The sequence below is a fragment of the Alosa pseudoharengus genome, unplaced genomic scaffold (genome assembly GCF_046254945.1).
Source record: "Alosa pseudoharengus isolate Yale_2024_CS ecotype anadromous, Long Island Sound unplaced genomic scaffold, YU_APseudo_1.1 YU_APseudo_1.1_scf_30, whole genome shotgun sequence".
Taxonomy (NCBI): domain Eukaryota; kingdom Metazoa; phylum Chordata; class Actinopteri; order Clupeiformes; family Clupeidae; genus Alosa; species Alosa pseudoharengus.
Genome location: NW_027468719.1, coordinates 465,001 through 486,355, shown reverse-complemented (window position 1 = coordinate 486,355; position 21,355 = coordinate 465,001). Strand labels below are relative to the sequence as shown.

Here is a 21,355-nt window from a genome sequence, read left to right as displayed (position 1 = left end):
CCTTTGCGCATATTTTGGATCTATGCACAAGGGGGGAGTAGTAAAGAGGAATTTTTTATTGAAGGATTTTTGATTTTCATAGTTACAGGAAGTTATTGATGATAGTCTAACAAATGTCATGTGTATAGTCATAATATCAGGAAAGTGATAGTGTTGTCTAAACCATTAAGTCCCAGAAGGATCATAAAAACACTTAGTGATTGATTACATTGATATGATAAAAATAAGAAACTTTGGTAGTGGTTTGTAGGGGTTTTCAGATAGATAATAAGGGCAAATGACATGTTAAAAGGGAGAATTGGTAAAATATATGCCTCAACAGATTTAACTGGTTTGATGCCTTACACATTGCTTCGATGCAAATAAGGTCACAACAAAGAGTAATCACTTTTTGCACTAAAGATAAAAACTGAGAGGGCCATCAGAGGCCCACCTTTGGATCAGCTCCGAGGACAAATTAGAAATTATATGGAATAATTGTCATTAATTCACAGAACAATTTATAAGCAGGAAAAAGGAATTTCGGAAGGACCTACAGGGAAAGAGTCAACAATCTACAGTATACTGCCTGGGGACAGAAATGATCCTGGCAGTGGTGGGTATAGTGTTTTTGGCATGTATGCTCCTGTTCCCCTGTTGATTATAGACTTCCAGGCAAGTAATCCAGTGAGGAAGGGGGGACATTGTCCCAGCAACATCTGCCCTGATAACAAACAGGGAATGGACAGAAAACTGCAGAGATCCCAGTCCATGACATACCACCAAACCACCAGGAAATTAGCCATTCAACTGTTTTTCACAAACTGTGAGGCCACAAAGAAGAGTCAGGTATCACAGAGATTATTGACTGACCAAATCTTATAAACCACCAGGAATCTGGAATATTGGTTAATCTTCCAATATGAAAGAAGTCTGTTATGTGCTTGGAGCACTAAGAGAACAGGTGGCTGCAACCTCCTGGGTAGCTATGCACCACTGGATGATGTTGGATCAGATATTATCCAAAGAAAATGGAGTGTGTGTCAACATAGGAGTAGTATTGTAGTAGTAGTATAAGTAGTATGTTTATTCCCATAACATAGCTATGGCAAAACTAATAATGATAGAAAGATAGTTTAAGGGGGCATTAGGAGGATTAGAAATATGGCTAGCACAATAGGAATAGTTGTAGGAATAGGTTTGCTTGTATTTGTGCTTGTTTTCTCTTTGTTTCTTCCTTGTTTGAGATCCATAGTGCTTAAAACAGTGGCTGGGAGAAATGGATCACAAATGCCACTGCTGTTGATGAATGAAGCAAATGGCAACCCTAGTGGAAGGAGATACTAGTGCCAGGACAGAGGACAAGGAAATGGCAACATGACAGTGATGCCAGTGATCCCAGAACTGATGCTCCTCATAGAGGATTGGAGAAAGGAGGAACATTAGGATACAGTATGCTGGTTGGAAGCAAAACCAGCTCTTTCATTGATGAAGTGGGATTGGGTGTGGACTCCACTCCGTCCAACAGCCAAGCCACAAATGTTCTCAGAGCATATGAGATGGAGTACGGAACTAAGACAATGGCTTTTGTTTTTGTGAATTGCAACATTCGTAACATACTTCACACTTGAAGCTCAGCATCCAACATTTGCTAATACATCTGCGATTGCATTTACACTCTGCCATCTCCGAGGAACAATGGACTAAAAACTGTGTGTAATGAGAATGTATTATTAATAGTTTAGTGTTACTTTGGTTTCAGAGAAGAGGGTCATTATAGCATGTAACCTATCTTCATGTAGAAGCGTAGAATATTATAGGACTAGACGTATCTGAAAACACCCATCAGAAATTCTTATGTGATCTGTTTGCTCATTTGATGAATTTATGGGGATGGGAAAAGCATATGTGTAGTTGAAGGAAAGTTTCTTCTCTCGCTTGTTGTAAACAAGTGTTGCTGTAATAACAGGACAGTAGAAGAGTTTCCCTTATGAAGGTTTTTTCCTCTAAAAACAACGAAAAAAAGAGGTTTTCCCTTAAGGGTTTTCGCTTCCACCGAGAGGATTTGAAACTTGCCATTCTATTTGATAATAACACTACACTATTGGATTTGATTTAAGTGAGGATTGGTTCAAGGGTGTAATAACAGTACTAATATAAGTGTTTGATGTTTATCAGTGGTATTGGGGACAATTGCTTAAACTCATAGTTGCTGCTGTGGTAACTGGTTTGCTTAGCTGACTGTTTGTAGTGTGACTCAGCTTAGCAGCTGTATTCTCTTGATAGTAGGGGAGGTGTTAAAATAGTGATAAATGTTTGATATTGCTGCATAGGTGAGCACTTCATGCTCAAAGGGGGGATATGTCGTGGCCTTTATTGAAATATATCCTTTAGTTTATATATATTTTATGTAGTATCTTTATTCTGTGTAATATCATTGTTTTGTGAAACTGAATTCTGTAGTATGTTCAGTGTGGGAAAGGAAGACTGGTTTAAGGGAAAGAGCAGGCCTGGCAGAAAATGGCATAGATAAGGTTTGGTGACAGGAAATGTAAGCAAAACCTAAAGAATGGCACAACCTAAAAGAATGTATGAATGACAGGATGAGAGGACAAAGGTGAAGTACCATACGTTACTTGGTCAGTTATCTGTAAACATAGAGGGTTTTGTCTGGGATGACTTGAAGGGGTATAAAGGCTGGACAACAGCCAGAGGATGTTAGCTCACTTAGCTCACTGCTCACTTAGCTCACTGCTCACTTTGCTCACTACTCACTGCTCACTTTGCTTACTTTGCTTTCACTTGTTTGCTTCACCAATGCTCCGGAGTGCATTAAAGCCATCATCTGCAGTATACATCCATGGTGTGCGGACTTCTTTTGAGTTTGTATTATTTAATGTGGATTTTGACACCACATCTACTTCTAGTGCTACTGAGTATCCAAGTTTTTAAACATGTTTTAAACTTTTCTCACATCTTTTTGCCGACCCCAAGTTTAAGAACCACTGATGTAGACAATCAATGGCTATGCTGATGGCATCAGTATTAGAAAACATACATGTGTATTTTCTTAAATAAACAATTGAATTTAAAACTGTGTTTATGAGAAAGCTGTTTGCTGTACTTATAAAAGATTTGCTACAAGTTTAATGTACCAACTTAAGTTTAGTTTCACCGTTGGAGTCAGCCAGGCTACTCACAAGTAGGACACCACAGCACAGTGACATAGGCAAATTATGCTGACATGGCTCTCTTATATCAGGAAATACATGGTCATAAAGGAATGTCAATCACTAACCTTAATGTCTGCAGTTTGCAGTTGGGACTAGAAAGTCCTTCAGAAAGAAGCTGAACTCCAGCATCTCTCATGTCTTGGTAACTCAGGTCCAGCTCAATCAGGGAGTTTGGTGACTGTAGAACTGAGGCCACACGCTCATAAGACTTATCTGTGAGTTTACAGCCAGCAAGTCTGTAAGACAGTGTCACAATTTATTATACAAATTATTATTCAGTCTCCCTATAAATAAATATAATGAATGAATACTGTAATGTGCTGGAATGATTTCAAAAAGAGCTTCTCTATACTGCCACACTCCTCACAGTTCTCTCAATCTAATTTAATATTCAGCAGCAGCATGTAAAAAATACATTTCTAAAAGTAATAGCTTTCCTTACTTAAAATGAGTGTTACTTAATTTTGAGGTAGAAAAGTAAACAATCAAGTAAACTACACTTGAATTGCTGAAGTTTGTGCTACACTGTAAAATCAGTTTGTTAATCTTACTTAACCTGTTAGTTAACCTTACTGCATGCAAACCGATTGCACTTGAAATTCCTATTCCCGATTAGTCTGTAACTTCAAGTTGTGCAAACAAAAGCTGATGAGAAAGCTGTAAGCTGTAATCACAAACTGATTTTGCATGAGATTTACTAACGTTTTTTACCACAGGTTGCGCCCTTTGGAAATTGAAAGTGAACTAATTGTCCAGACCAATTCTTAATAATAAATAATAAAGGTGGCTTGGTGTCAGCCATGCTACTTAGAAATAGGACACCACAGTGATGTAAGCAAACTGTTTGATTGTTATGCTGGTATGGCTCTCTTAAATTGTCAGGAAATGCACAGCAATAAAGAAATGGCAAATACCAACCTTAATATCTGCAGTTTGCAGTGGGGACTAGATAGTCCTTTAGAAAGAAGCTGAACTTTATAATCTCCCAGGTCATTGTCACTCAGGTCCAGCTCTATTAGGGAGTTTCGTGACTGTAGAACACTGGCTAAAATCTTACAGGACTTATCTGTAAGTTTGCAGCCAGAAAGTCTGTAAGACAGTGTGATAAATACAAAATATTACCCATTAAAGATAAACCTGCTAAACCTGACAACTAGAAAAGGCTAATGTTAGATTACATTGGCCAGAATTGGGTCATTACAGACTTTTGCCGTAAGTCACAAAACGTGGCAAACACAAACACTATTAGATATTGTTTTAGCATTTTAAATACACATACAAAAATTAAATGTTTGCGGTAGATTTGCAGCAATTTTGTGGGTGATTTGTGGGAAACAAATGAGTTCATTAGAAAATATTGCCAGATGTTTGCCAATGTTGGCCTCTAGAGGCAAACTTCCAGCAAAGTTCTGGCAACAATGAGAAGTTTGCCACTAGTGGCAAATGTGTTTGCCAGTGATTTGCTACCACACTTATCCAATAATGACAAACTTCCAGTGAACTTAAGGATTAGTAATATTCTGTAATATTAGAAATGCATGCATTTGACAGTTAAATGCACCAGGATAAGGTAGCATCCAATCAGGGTTATCACAGCATAGTAATGTAGGAAATGTGTTTTCTCCCCTCAGCGCCTGGATCCAGTATTAATGCCTTTGAGAATCTGAGTGAAATCGCTGAAACGTCTGATTCGGGAGCCACTCTTGTGATCCCATGTATTAAACAGTAGGCCTACATCACATCCCTGCAAAGTTTATTTCAAAAATCTATTCCAACCAGCAGTGCTCAGTATGACTGGATTATGGATCCATTTAATGCAGCATGTTGTAGGCTATTTCATTGAATATATTGTACAATGCTGTAGAATATTGACCTGTGCTTGCTAATATGTTGCAGAAATATGTCTGTTTAATTTACAGTGGCACATTATGTATTTATTTATATTATATTTGCAGCACCAGCTGATTTTAACTCTGCTGAAGAGGACATATTTAGAACTTGTCGTTATTTCAATAAATTTGACCATTTTAAGCTTGATGCACTTTCTTAGTAACCTGATCCTAACCAGATGAATTTAGTTCCGCTTAGCTCCGCCTAGCTTCACTCACATCCATCTGGGACCTCTTCCATTGAGAGTGATTTCTGCAACCGACTTTATGGTTCAGCCAATCAGGACGCAGGGCGGGAGTTTCATAGATGTGACATAGCGTAGAAGCGACTGTGAGACTGTTATTAGCGCCACGGGTTGGCTTCGATGTGAGTGGCTGAAGTAGCACGTCAATAGATGACGTACAAGTGGCTTATTCAATCATATGCAAGCATTTTTTGATTAGGCCCAGCCTTCTGAAGCAACACTTCAATGGATCGGTTCCAGATGGATGAGTGGAGCTAGGCGGAGCGAAATTCATCTGGCTAGGGTCAGGTTACTTTCTTAGAGCGATGATGGACAGGTGGGGCTCGAAAATGCCCCCTTGATCAAAGTGGGGAATGAAAGAAAAAGTTTGAGAACCACTGGTTTAGTGTAAGGTGCCAATCTTAGCGGTTTTAAGTCAGTCGGAGTCAGTCTTTTTCTAGTTTTGCCGTTACGACAATATCAAACATGTTTGATATTATCGCAAGTCTTTTTAGTCGTGGCTCATGCAGATAGTGATGTGAACAATGTAAAAACCAATAGTGACCTCTCTCCAACACCAAACAGGAAGGGGCAAACAGCTGTAGCCTATATGATTATTTGTTTTTTTCCTTTCTTATAAATTATTAGTCGGCTATTCCACGTGACAGAACAACTCTATATCTGTTAGGGATGTCACACATGAAACAATGCTGCAGAAACACGAAAAAATTAATTTGATATGAGTAATCTATCATATGAGTTCCTGTTGATATGTAGTGCACAATGGAAATAATTTAAAGGAATCTAGTAGCAGTCTGGTAAATATTGACCCTGCATGATCCCTAGTTGTTGCAAAATCATAGTCTGTGACTAGTCTGTGTGAGTCTGAGACTGTAGTCTTTCAAAAATCTTTTCCAAATCTTTGCTAAGTCTGTCAGTGTAAGGAGGGCTTTAGCTGTAGTCAGTGTTTCTCACAGGAAATATGTTAAAATGTGTCTGACTGGGAGGACGGGGACATATTGAGATATATTCAGTTCAGTTCAGATATATTATTATTAAACACACAAAGGATATCTAGACTGTTTATCTGGATGCTTTATTTAATTGATTGAGAAAAGACTGTCGATTAAATACAAATGATTTATCACTGCACAACAAAACTTATATATATTAGGGCTGTCAAAATAACTGATTAATTTTGATTAATTAATTTGAGAAAAAATAACTGATTTAAAAAAAAGCACAGATTAATCGATTCCGTATGACCTTTGCCCCCGAGCCGTTCTAGTCAGTAACCATTAGACTGTAAAATGAAGGAGAGAAAAGAAAATGTGCTGCCTAGATCATTGATTGGAACATTAACTTGTAAAAAACAGCCTAATGGTGTTGATAAAAAATAAAGTGCTCTGCATTATAAATATTTAAAATACTTTCACAGCAAAAATGATATATGCAATCAATTTAGATTAATTAATCACAGAGTAAGTAATTAATTTGACTATTTTTTTTAATCGATTGACAGCCTTAATTATTATTATTATTATTATTAGATAGATAGATAGATACTTTATTGATCCCAAAGGGGAAATTCAATCCATATTATTATTATATTATTTATTTGTTTGTTTGTTTTGTTTGTTATATAAACTACTTGTATAAAAATAACAAAAAATATTCTTTCTATTTCTGATTATGTATTCATGACAGCACATATTATTCAGATATATTATAGCTTAGGTGCTGTTAAGGCTCCAACAGTTCTCTCTGACTCTTTATGTGTCTACTTCAGCCGTAAGCAGCTGTCAGCAGCCTGGAAATATTGTAAACAGAGTAGGCCTAGCCTAATTGGCTAGTTTATCATAGTCTGGGAAACGACTTTCCCATTTACATTGGGATAAAAAATTATAAGAACTTACTAGTTAACTTGAATGCAACAGTTTTGAGCAAATGTGTGCAGCGTGCTTATCATCATGCTAAGGGACCATTCTGTATTTATGGAATGGACCACCAGAGGAAAATAGGGGAGGGTCATGTCTTTTTATTCTTTGTTGAGGGGAGGGTCACCCAACTTTTTTTAGTCTAGGAGGGAGAGTCACCCACCTTTGTATTCATGAAAACAGCAAAATTTTGCCCATCGCCCAGGGCCTCGCACCTGGCCAAAGATGACAATAAGCGTTACTCTTCATTAACGCCTATTGTAAGCAAAAAGCTCAACGTCAAATTTCTCTCATATTGTTCCTCATAATCACTAAGAATCTTCAAAAAAATTAGCATGACGTCATATTAGGCCTATGAACTTTAGGCTAGGCCTACCTGACGTTAAAGCATGTTTCTTCAATCTCCTTCACTGACGCCTATGGAAAAGGCTTAACGTCCCAAAACAACGATCAATGATCATCAAATTTCTCTCTCATGTTGCTCTTCATAACAATCTATAAAAATCTAGCCCAAGGTGCAGATAGGCCTACATCCGTACACTATGCAAGCGCCAATGAATCGTGCTGTCACGGCAACCATGCTGTTAACTTAAAGGAGAATTCCAGTATTTACCACTTTTAATTATCAACAAACACCACTAACCACTCGGTGAGTTGCACAGTTTGAAAACCAATGTTAAGGGTTGTTTTAAGGACATATTTGTGCATGCCTGTAGGCAGCAACTCTGAAGCAGTCAAAGGTGATTCTAAATGAGTCAAAAAGTCAGAGACAGGACCCATCGTCAAAATTTCTGTGTCCACCACTCTAGTTCATCCAAAACAAACCAGAAAAGGGACTTAAAGTGCTAAATACTGGAATTATCCTTTAGATAGTAGCCTAACACTCGTTCGCCTTTAAGCAAGCAAAATGCTTTGAAGATATCTGTTTTGCTGGAAGGGCAAGGCAAGGTGGTAGCAACAGGACAACAGTACAGAGACAGGTCCGATGGCAGGGCTAATGTTATGAGAGTAGGCCATTAAAATACGGAATATTTTACGGGAAAATATTAAAACGGGAAGACAGCTGGAAAAAAGTTAAAATATGTGATAAACCCGGAAAAAGTTGACAGGTGTGTTTCGGTCCCGGTGATTATTTGTGAAATTGTGCAAATGACAAAAATGACAAATTGTGAAAATGAATGAAAATGAGGCATTTCAAGGAAGGAGTGGTAGCATGCTCCTAAATTGACGCTCGTCTGAGAAATGGAATTTTGGATAATATTCAGCTTCGGCACCTTACAATGACCGAGGAAGCCTAGTGACAAGTCCAAAGCAACCAGTTCATTTGTTGAATTTGTTATTACCAAGTGTTCTTTGTTGAATGGTCTCAATGTTTTATTGTTTTATTTCATGTGAATACTGGTTTACTGAAGGAGTAACTTAGTATTTGAAGTAATGCAGTAATGCAGGAAGTGTGCATTTTGTTACCATGTTTATTGTGTTTCCACAACAATGTTAGTGAGTAAATCTACTGAAAGGGCCACCATCTTGGTGAAGTGTAATGTGTAAGATGAGAAAGCAGAGGTTAAAGGAGAAGTTCGGTGTGAAATTGACCTTAGCTGTACTGAAAGATGTTGCCGAGTACTCACATGTGTCCAATAGGAACCTTCGCTCACCCCCTAGCATTCCAAATTACGCCGTTTTTAGCCGAGTAGCTGTGGGGGCATAGCGTAGCCTATGCAACTAAATAGCTATTTTTACACCATTAAAAAGGTTCCAAGTAACTCTACACTGCATTGGTAGACTTCTGAGGGTCTTGGAACCTTTTTAATGGTGTAAAAATAGCGATTTAGCTGCATAGGCTACGCTATGCCCCCCACAGCTACTCGGCTAAAAACGGCGTTATTCGGAATGCTAGGGAGTGAGCGAAGGTGCATATAAGACACATGTAAGTACTCGGCAACATCTTTCAGTACAGCTAAGGTCAATTTCACACCGAACTTCTCCTTTAAGTCAAGTATGACATGGTTGTTAAAAAAACAGTGGCTATCTGTACATCTTTGCAAAATGTGAACCAGCACAGAAGACATCAATAAATTGTAGGGGAGGGTCATGCGTTTTTTCTCAATCACTTTGGAGGGTCATAGATTTTTTTTCTGCTGGCGAGGGAGGGTCACTCACGTCTTTTATGACAAACAGTCACTAACCGGATTTAGCAACAACAAGTCCTTGCTTGCGTGATTGTGAATGTTTGGATTAATCCGTTTAATCCCAAATTTTTCCCAGACTTGAATATATCAAAATCATGTGCCTTGAGTAACCCTTTGAAGTAATCAATTACTATTTTGTCAAATTGTCCTGAAAAAGTGGGTGAAAAGGAGTCTTTTATGCTTGATCACTTTTGTGACCGTTGGGAAAAAACATAGTCCGATTTTAGGGATTTTCACACATTTCATTGTGCAATCATCTAATTTTCAATAAATTCTAGTCAGAGATGATAAGGGGACATTGTCCCAGGTCTGTTCTTTACTTTTAATTTTGTATCACAATACAATACTCAACATTGCCTCTGCAATTCTCTATTATATTATAAGTGTGCCGATTTTTACATAGAAAAGGCATTATATCACACTATTATGTATATAGTGTAAACAACACCACCCTACAATACAACAGCAACCACAAATGTTACAAAAAGTGATGTTAGTTGTCTGTCTGTTTGTTTGTTTATTATTGCATTATTTAATTTTATAATTCATTATTTAATTAATTAATTAATTACACAACAAATTGTCCTGCAAGTCTACTGCCATACTTCCAATGACATTAATTGCCTTTCCATTGGACCAGCAATTCGTCTCCTTTGGTCAGTGGTATTGTTAAGGTCACTAAATGAAGTGAACCTATGTTACCTGGTCCCTATGCTCTAAAGGCCTTTTATTCATAAGGCCCTATGTTCCCAGTGTATGTATCCTGGAACCTATGCTCACTCGGGTACCTATTATGTGCTTTATAAAGCTGGAGGACCCTGGAAACATACAATGCTTGACCTGGGGAACACAGGGCACCTGTCCATGATCCCATCACATATAAACCTGAGGAGCATAGGAACCTGCTCTGACCTCAGTTATTGGCCTAATCTAGTGTCAGAGGGGTGTGATGTCCACTATATTGCTAAATTTGATTAATTTTACCACTGGATTAAGTAAGGTTCTAAATGCATATACAACAGCATTACCATATGAGCCTGTCTGGCATCAAACACACAAGTGGAGAGGTTTGTTTGGTGAGTGCTGTTAAACATATTTTTATCACAGCATGCAACTAAGTAAATTGCCATCTTCATAAGGCCCTATATTCCCAGTGTGTATCCTGGGACCTATGCTCATTTGGGTACCTATTATGTGCTTTATAAAGCTGGAGGACCCTGGAAACACACAATGCTTGACCTGGGGAACACAGGACACCTGTCCATGATCCCATCACATATAAACCTGAGGAGCTAGGAGCCTGCTCTGACCTCAGTTATTGGCCTAATCTAGTGTCAGAGGGGTGTGATATCCACTATGTTGCTAAATTTGATTAATTTTACCACTGAATTAAGTAAGGTTCTAAATGCATAATAGGAAGCATTCTGTAATTTTGACATACAATAGTGTGAGAGCAGATTGTTGAGACACTTGATCTTTATTTTTGATCACATGAAGCTTTACTTCTGGTTCGTCTGACTGGTCCCTATGGCAGAGGCCCTACATAAGTGGAGGGGTATTGTTGGGAAAAGGGGTGGGGAATATTTTTTCTGGTAAGGTTGTTCATATCTACTGCAAGGCTCTGCATAAATTCAGCCAATATGCCTTCAACAGGCTGACTGGCAAGTTGATTATACCCCCCACCACCTTATTTATATGTGACATTATGTAATATAATAGTCAATAAGTATGATGATTTACTGTTTTTGAGGTGTGATTGTAAAATCTGGGCAGTCAGTTAGATATGATATGTGCAGGAAGTGACTGAAAGTGAAATTAAAATAAAGAACAGCATAGAAAATCAGCTATTACAATAATTATGTATAATAGTGTGGTGTAATGGATTTTCTATGTAATAATTGGCACACTTAGAATATAATAGAGAATTTTACAGGCCATGTTGAGAAATGCCATGTGATACAAATTTAAAAGTAAAGAACAGACCTGGGACAATGTCCCCATATCATCTTTGAATGGAATTTAGTGGAAATTCGATGATTGTACAATGAAATGTGCGAAAATCCCTAAAATCGGACTATGTTGTTTCCCAACGGTCACAATTGTGACCGTCATCATGTTCACTCATGAGAACTATGAGAACGCTGAACAAAGTTCATATATTTCAATTGCATCCCTCCATACTAGACACCTTAAAGATGATGTGTACCAAAAATCTTTGTCCTATGTTAACATAAACATACTTTTCTAAGCTTTAGTTTGGGAGCTTTTGGGTGGACATTTTCTGGTCAGTGTGCAACCAAAACATAAGCAGCTCTGGCCATGTGAGAAATTACACTACACATTTGGCACTGCACATATTTAACTGAGACCCTTTCAGGTTTTTATTTTTGGGAGAAATGTATTGATAATTCATCCAGCAACAGTTTTAAAGGCACAAGAGCCAGATTTTTTTGTACGGTCACTATAGTGGGGTTAAATGTGTGTGCTGAGGGGCAATGAGAGGCTGTGTAGCTCTACAATGAAAGAGCTATGAAGTTATTATTTATTTATTTATTTATTGACAACATAATTGCATCACAATTAAAAAAAATTCTCAACCGGTTGTAATTTTCACGTGTGTAACAATTTTAAGCCGATTCACGGTGCATCATTACATTCCTAGTAATGGTTTAAGTGGTGGGAGGATCCACTGATATCAGGCTACTGCCATGTTTTCCTCCCAGTGGGTCAAAATTCAGTTTTTGTGACAGCAGCATTGTCATCAATACATCAGCAGAGGCATTTAAAGTATAATCACGCACAGCATCATCATTATCACTACATCATAACATTATCTCATAAATACAAGTTTCAATATCAATAATAACTTAAAAGTTTTAAAGTTTATTCATAAGATTATTCATGTTTATCCATCTCTATCAGAAACTCACCGTGCCTTTCTGCAGCACCTCACAGCTGGGATCAGTCTCCTGCGTCCCTCATCTGATGTGTTGTATTTCTTCAGGTCAAACTCATCCAGTACCTCCTCAGACATCAACAACATTTGGGCCAGTGCTGAACAGTGAGCAGGAGACAACTTCTGTTCAGTGTTATTTGGTGATAACAAGTATTTCTGAATTTCTTTGTGCATGGATTGATCATTCATTTCAAATAGACAGTGGAAAAGATTGATGCATCTTTCAGGAGAAAGATCTTCTCTGTTGAGCTGCTTAATGTACTGGCACGTCTCCTTGATGCTCTTTGAGGTGTTGTATATTTGGTTCAGTAGACCTTGCAGAAGCATCTGACTGCTCTCCAGAGAGATGCCCACAAGGAAGCGAAGGAAAAGATCCAGATGTCCTTTCTTGCTCTTCAATGTTTCATCCACTGCACCCTTAAGTAACACATGAAGATGATCTTCCGATTGTAAGCCCAGCACTGACCAAAGGTATGATATAATCAGGGTTCTAAATTAACTTTTTTGATCACCAGCCAATGTGGCTGGTAACTTTCTAAAGTTACTAGCCAATTAGAATTTCTATTAGCCATTTTTTTTTCCGGTGAAAATAAGAGAATTATGAGTTTATGAGATGAGTGTCACTGAATGCATTTGGTCATTGTATTAACATTGTTGCCATGAATACATACCACAAAATATACACAGAAGTGCACTTTACTTCATTTCATGTTTGGGATCTATCTATCTATTTCTCTGTCGATATCATCCCCTGCTTCATTCCTATTCTCGCCCCCATCAGTCTGTACCAACCACTGCCGCATTTAGTTTAATCTTAACTTAATAAAAAGGAGATATCAATTATCATCAACAATGACAAGCCAGCTAGAACCTGCCACTCGTTTTCTCTCCCTCTCCTGCACACTCAGACGCATTCTCAATTAAATGGAGTAGCATAGGGCCTATGTTCAAGTTGGATCTTTATAGAGAGGACCCGAAAAGTATCATCTTTATGTAACATGCTGTTGGTGCATGTTGACATTGTATACTTTCTCTAACAAGAGTGAAAAACAGTTTGCAGTACAGCTACTGTTTATTGGCTAAATATTGGTCCCTCTTCTGTCTCTTGGTGCCCTATGCACAGTGCGTGATGCGTGTGGTGGTGGTGATAACTGATCAAGCTACCTTTTTAAAACTGAAAATGTTCGCCTACAAGCTCCTCACGTTCCATCTTCAGCTAACTCCATAGACAATAAAATAAACGATCTTGCTGCTTCAGGTTTTGCGGCCTCCGTTACATGACATCAGCCTCCCACAAAGGAAATAGGTAAACACAATGCGTTAAATGCGTAAATATTCCGTAATGTATTATGCATTTGTGTTATGTACATGTGTTAGGTACTTTTTACTTTACTTTACTGGTTAACTCCCTCCTCTTTGAGTCTATGCTCCCTGCTCTGGCTCCGTTCGTCCTTCTAATTCCTTGTGTTTTCTGGTAGACGCTCCGTTCGTTTCCATGGTCTCTCGCGCTGGTTTCACTGCAAACTGCGTGCAGCCGACGTAGCATACGGCACAGTGGTCATGGGAAATGTAGGAAGTACTGCCGGGGATATATGACCGAAACAGAGCCTTACTGTATGTATCATGCATTTAATGCCTCATGCATCACCGGCCAAACTGGCTAGTAAGTTTTTATTATCACCCGCCAAAATGAATTTTAACCCGCATTTGGCGGGTTGGCGGGTGTTAATTTAGAACCCTGGATATAATCGAGGGGCTGGGATAATATTGTAAATGTAAGCCCATCACTGACCGGAAGAATGATCCAGTTAAGGGGCTGGAATCACCTCTGTGTTCTTCACTGAGGAGAAATTTCAGTGCATGAAGGTTCTCAGTCATGTAAGAGTGAAACACAAACAGAGCAGCCAGAAACTCCTGGATGCTCAGATGCACAAAGCAGTAGACCTTTTTCTGATTAAACACAGATTCTTCCTTGAAGATTTCAGTACACATGCCAGACTCTGAGGCTTCACTGACATCAATGCCACAATCTCTCAGGTCTTCATCATAAAACATTAGATGTCCATTTTCAAGATTCTTGAAAGCCAGTTCTGCCAGCTTCAGCAAAATGTCTTTCTGGGATTCTAGAAATTTCTCTTTATCCACTTTATGTCCACTTCGATACTTCTGATCCTTCCTGGTGGTCTGGATAATCAAAAAGTGTATGAACATATCAGTCAGAGTTTTGGGGATTTCATGGGTGTTCTTCCATTTCAGCAAATGCTCAAGTACAGTGGCTGCAATCCAACAGAAGACTGGAATGTGGCACATGATGTGGAGACTCCTGGATAACCTAATGTGTGAGATGATTTTGTTGGCCTGACTCTCATCACTGATTTTTTTCCTGAAGTACTCTTCCTTCTGTGGGTCATTGAATCCTCGTACTTCTGTTACTTGGTCGACATACTGAACAGGAATTTGTCTGGCTGCTGCTGGTCTTGAGGTAATCCAGATGAGTGCAGAGGGAAACAGAGTTCCCTGAATGAGGCTTGTCATCAGAACATCCACTGACGATGTTTGTTTTAAATCAGACAACAGCATGGTCTGCTGGAAATTCAGATTTAACCGACTCTCATCCAATCCATCAAATATGAACACAACCTGACAGCTGTTGTATTCTTCACCATCCTTTAGCTCCTTCAACTCAGGGTAGAAGTCAAGCAGGAGCCTGTGAAGAGAATACTGATTTTCTCTAACCAAATTCAGCTCACGGAAAGGTAGGAGGAACATAAAGTCTACATCCTGATTGGCTACCCCAGCTGTCCAATCAAGAATGAATTTCTGCACTGAGACTGTTTTTCCAATGCCAGCAACACCTTTGGTCAGGACAGTTCTGATATGCTTCCTTTGTCCAGGTAAGGGCTTGAAGATGTCATTGCACTTGATTGGCGTGTCTTCTGTAGTTTGAGATCTGGATGCTGACTCTACCTGCCAGACCTCATGTTCCTTATTCACCCCTTTACTCTCTCCCTCTGTGATATAGAGCTCTGTGTAGATCTTATTGAGGAGTGTCTCAGCTCCTGGTTTGATGATGCCTTCAGATATGTTCTCAAACTTCCTCCTCAGACTGGCTTTGTGATTCTCTATAACTCCCCTCAGGTCCTCAGTTCCTGTTTGGCATAGAGAAGGTTATGTTAACTAGATGTGTAAAATATGACCGCCGATCAGTCCTGCACATTCTCTCCGCAAAATAAATCCTACTTGTCAATTTGGGCCCATTACCTACTCCATCCCTTACTCTTGCAACTCATGTTGGAAGCTTGATAAAGGCTGTGAGCTCTGACTGATGTTACGCCTTTAACTCATTGAATGCCGCGCTGTTTTCAGAAGCCGTTCATTTCTACATGCCTCTGTTCCTAAGAAATCCCAAACTAAACAGTGGCTAGTTTTCATCAAAATCCCTGTTTTATTTCTAGAAATGGAGATGTAGCGTCTTTGATGAAATATGAAGTGTTGCCTGTAAAGTTTCCGGGAAGTGACCTAGCGAAACCTGGCGAGACTGCCACCTAGTGATAAACCCACGAAAATGGCCTGGTTTTGACCTGACGTGCATGTGTCACTGATTCAACCCAAAGCGGCAACCATCAAAAGCAGAGTTTTAAGATTAAATGTCCAGATAAAATGTCCAGATTGTGCGTTTTCATGAGTTTTCGATCAACCTGACAGCTGTTGTATCCTTCAGCTCCTTCAACTCAGGATAGAAGTCAAGCAGGAGCCTGTGAAGAGAATACTGATTTTCTCTAACCAAATTCAGCTCACGGAAAGGTAGGAGGAACGCATGGGAAGGAAAACCGTAATATTACGTTTTTGGCACTCGATGAGTTAATAAAAAGTCACGTCAGTAACTAAAACAGAAAAAGAGTGTGCAGCTACCCTATTCTTAATTTGATAAACACCTCCACTTGGGTGTGTGTCTCCATGCTTTTCACAAGCTTGAATATAGCAAAAAAAAGATTGTTTAATGCCAACATTTTACATTAATGAGTCTCTTGGTGTGCTTGTACTTGTACTTTCTAAATGCCTGGCGTATCCTAGGACATTTCTCTTACCTCTTGAATTTCAAGTAAGCTTGTGGATTTTTTTTTGTTTGGCCTTTTTATGCCTTCAATGAGACAGGACAGTGGAGAATGACAGGAAGCGAGTGGGAGAGAGAGTTGGGGTGGGATCCGGAAAGGACCACAGGGCGGGAATCGAACCCGGGTCGCCGGCACGGCCGGGGTTGGAAAATGTTGGTTTTAAGGACTATGGACAGGCCCTAACTCTACAGGTACAGATACAGTCGGTTAACAGGTTCGGAAAGGTTACCGCCCCCCATGTGGGGGAAAGCATGCTGACATCACGCAAGTCAATGGGCGAACTCGCTAGCAGTTATACTTTCATTTTACATTCAGATGGGGTTCTGCTTGTTTTTTTAATTATTTGAAGGAATTGTGTTTACTTAACTGCCCAGTGTATGCTTACAACCTAATTCACCCTCGATTTCCCAATGTTGACAACAAATTTGTCTGGAAGCTAATATTCAATGATAGCTTCATTAGGTTGCTAACTGGCTAACTTTATATCGTCAAAGTAACATAGCCAACATTACTTGTTTAAACTATTCCCACGGACATTGTAGGGAATGTACATTCATGTGAGAATAAATTAAGATGCAATGAGTATCTGGTGTTTACCTGCTAAACCGAACTACACAGTCCGGCCATTGAAAACAGTTCTACAATGAGTACACTCAAGACAGTTCTAGCAGTTTAACTTGAATTACCAAAATGAGGGAACTTAATGTTAATCTTAACCTCGTTGACACACAGATAACTCTCAGTCCCAAACATTTCTGTGCTGTTTATTGACGTTTGCTGAAAGATTTAACCTTTTTAACGGTGTTCTCTGTCCTCATGCCGGTGCACCTCCATTATATTACATGCAATCGAAACAAATATTTTCCCCCATGGGAGCATTTCAGCCATGGTAACCACGGTAACTGGGGGCGATAACCACAATTATGACTAGATACTGACTGTATGTATAGGTGAATGGTCCTGTGATCTGCAGATCAATGGAGTAATGCGGGTGCACAACGTTTCAATTTCGTCTCACTGTAGAAGCAACGGAATTCATAACAATATGGATACAGTATGACAACAATTCCCTGTTTCATGTACAGTATCAGCTTCAGTTGTTTATTTCTCTAATCCTCACCTGTGTTTTTGTTGATGCTGTCACTCAGTACCTGTTCATGCACTCCACCCATCAACTGAACAGTCGACAAATCACTATAAGCACATACACATGGAGTCAGTTAGCATAAACGTTAGTGCAGTGGAGTCAGATAAGCTCTAAACTACACAAACCATGACAAGGAATAAGGAAAATGGATGAATAAACAAGCACAGGATGTTTTTGTGGTTGTTTTAAAATGCAACAAAAACTCCAGTCTGATTCCACTTTGGAACGTCTGCATTTCGTCCCCTTAGAATTATAGGGTTCTATCTACGTTCTGAGTAGTTCTGAGATATTGAGCTTCAAAGTTTTAGAATTCCATAGAGTTATACTGCTAAGTGGAACAAACCTCTTCAGATATAATGTCCAAAAATGCATACAACTACAAGAAACACCTCACCTCATCTTCTTAAGGTGATGAATAAGGTGGAGGTGAATAACTCAATTTTGACAAAAATGTCAGATAGAATCTTATAATTCTAAGGGGACGATTTCAGACTTCTTTGTTCCCACAAGTAAAGAGTTTAACAGGTGCGATAATACCGGATCTCCTTATGTGGGCAAAGATGGCTGCCTTTTTGAGGCAAACTTTAGAGGTCTATTCTCCCAGCCTTTATAGGCTATAGGAGCATTGACTGGTGTGGGGTGGTAGTGAGGGAGAATTGGGTTTCATTGGGGTCACCCTCGAAAAAATCAATTTCATGCTAACTTTCAACTATTGGTTTGGGCATTTTGTTTTGTAATGGCACCATTTTGGGACCGGCACCATCAATTTAGCAGCAGTATTGGATCGATAGCCAACCAGTTGAGAGCTTAATCAGAGACATTTATACACTCACTCTGGTGCACACGCACACACATTCTCCACCATGTAATAATTAATGTTCAAACACACTCTCACTACAACAAAAACTCACTCAGGTTTATCCTGTGCTGCTGGTCCACTGTTCAGTGTTGGAGGGTCATGCATGGATCCATCACTCTTCATAGACGCACTGCTGAGCGTTGGAGATGGGAGTCTGTATGTCTGTGATCTGGTAACAGAAATGTATTAATATACTATAATACTACACAATAAATACATGGAATTATTACCATTCAAATACACACACACACACACACACACACACACACACACACACACACACACACACACACACACACACCACAAAATAAAAACTCACGCAGGTTTATCCTGTGCTGCTAGTCCACTGTTCAGTGTTGGAGGGTCATGCATGGATCCATCACTCTTCATAGACACACTGCTGGGCATTGGAAATGGGGGTCTGTGTATCTGTGATCTGGTAACAGAAAGATATTAATATACTATAATACTACACAATAAATACATGCAATTATTACCATTCAAACACACACACACACACATACACACACACCCACATCACCACATACAACACACCCAAAAACACACACACAGACAAACACACACATGCACACTCCACATCACCACATTCAACACACACACACACACACATCACCACATACAACACACGCAGACACACACACACACACAAAGATACACACACACACACCACAAAATAAAAACTCACGCAGGTTTATCCTGTGCTGCTAGTCCACTGTTCAGTGTTGGAGGGTCATGCATGGATCCATCACTCTTCATAGACGCACTGCTGGGCGTTGGAGATGGGGGTCTGTATGTCTGTGATCTGGTAACAGAAATATATTAATATACTATAATACAACACAATAAATACATGCAATTATTACCATTCAAACACACACACACACACACACACACACACACACACACAGGGCCGGCAGAAGGCAATCCTGAGCCCTGGCCATAATAGGAATATGTCGCCCCCATGTTCATTGACTGTGTGCCACATTTGACTGTGTGCTACCTTCACAGAAGCCCCTGGCTGCAGTGTGCAGATCGAGGCTGGGCTCAATGTGTGGGGGAGCTAAACGTGGCTACTTTCCAGCGCTACTGGACCGCACGGAAAAGTAATAAAAAATGTGCGGGACAATTGTGACCGGGCCTCACGGAAAAACGGTAGCCTACAATTAAGCAGTAAGGCTTTCTAACATATTATTATTACAGGCTATTAAACAGAAATCGGGCTACCTATTGAATAAGACGCCGTTTGTTAGGTCTGCATTTAAACGTGACATTAGGAACGCATTTCGGGTGTCACTGTCTCACCACGTGATAGGACCGCCTTATTGCGGGGAAACAAGCTCAGGGTTCCCACTGATTCGGTGACATGGTGAGATTCAGATTTTACCTTTTTACATTGTCGCCCCCTCTGCGTTCCACTGCTAGTAACCTGGCGATTCAGGCTGAAGATCAGCACCCGTCATCATATGCGGGAGAAACGTTTTTCAACCTGTGTGCACCTTTCTGTATTCTGCAGTTCTAGGCTTTAAACGTCACTTTCATGACTGTTATTTAACCAATATCTATGCCATTATTTGACAATCAATGCGTTTTCAATGTTGTAGCCTATAGCTCGCCACGCTGTGGTGCCCCTGGTGGTTTGACGCCCTGGTGGTTTGGTGCCCTGGGCAGCTGCCCAGATTGCCCATGCCTTCCTTCGGCCCTGCACACACACACACACACACACACACACACACACACACTCACACACACACACACACACACACACACTCACACACTCTCTCACACACACACACACACACACACACACACACACACACACTCACACACTCTCTCACACACACACACACACACACACACACACACACACACACACACACACACACACACACCACAAAACAAAAACTCACTCAGGTTTATCCTGTGCTGCTGGTCTACTGTTAAGTGTTGGAGGGTCATGCATGGATCCATCACTCTTCATAGACGCACTGCTGAGTGTTGGAGATGGGGGTCTGTATGTCTGTGATCTGGTGATACACATGTGGAGTTTTTTTATATATAAAATAATGACTTAAATGAACCAAATCAACTTTAAACTCAGCTATAGCCTCAGAGCAGTTAATCAACCAAGGTTCCCACAGACAGAAAGGCACACACACAAACATAGTCACACACATGCACACATACATGCAAGCATGCATCAACATGTTGCGCGCGTAAGGCAGCATGGAAAACCCAGGCTAATACTAAAACATACTAATACTTAACCGGGGGTAGCCGTGGCCTACTGGTTAGCACTTCGGACTTGTAACCGGAGGGTTGCCAGTTAGAACCGCGACCAGTAGGCACGGCTGAAGTGCCCTTGAGCAAGGCACCTAACCCCTCACTGCTCCCCAAGCGCGCACTGTTGTTGCAGGCAGCTCACTGTGCCGGGATTAGTGTGTGTTTCACCTCACTGTGTGTTCATTGTGTGCTGAGTGTGTTTCACTAATTCACAGATTGGGATAAATGCAGAGACCAAATTTCCCTCACAGGATCAAAAGAGTATACAGTATATACTATACTATACTATACTATACTAGACAGGACATAGGGTAAATGCAATAATTAATTTATGATAACCGTCACTACTGCTAGAACCAAAATAATTATCATGATTAAGAGCTATTTGTGTGTGGATTGGATTGGTGTGGAAATAATGTCTCAAATTCTGTCATAGACAGAAGTGCTGGATTCCACATCTACCCCGTGGGAAACTGGTCACTCGGCACCTAGGCACCTAACCCCTCACTTCTCCCCGAGTGCCGCT

At 39.9% G+C, this 21,355-nt stretch overlaps 1 protein-coding gene across 1 annotated transcript in view; it reads right to left on the bottom strand.

Moving 5' to 3' along the window:
* The window catches only part of LOC143101197 (NACHT, LRR and PYD domains-containing protein 3-like), a 43,460-nt gene extending 24,502 nt beyond the window's left edge, over window positions 1–18,958 (bottom strand). Inside the window, exons 1-6 of the mRNA XM_076264615.1 lie at window positions 18,848–18,958; window positions 17,643–17,716; window positions 14,225–15,556; window positions 12,382–12,868; window positions 4,131–4,301; window positions 3,278–3,448 (exon numbers count right to left, since the gene is read on the bottom strand). Of these exons, the coding sequence (XP_076120730.1) occupies window positions 3,278–3,448; window positions 4,131–4,301; window positions 12,382–12,868; window positions 14,225–15,556; window positions 17,643–17,716; window positions 18,848–18,936 (2,324 nt within the window). The 5' untranslated portion in view covers window positions 18,937–18,958. The remainder of the gene's footprint in view (window positions 1–3,277; window positions 3,449–4,130; window positions 4,302–12,381; window positions 12,869–14,224; window positions 15,557–17,642; window positions 17,717–18,847) is intronic.
* Between the last annotated feature and the right edge of the window lie 2,397 nt (window positions 18,959–21,355).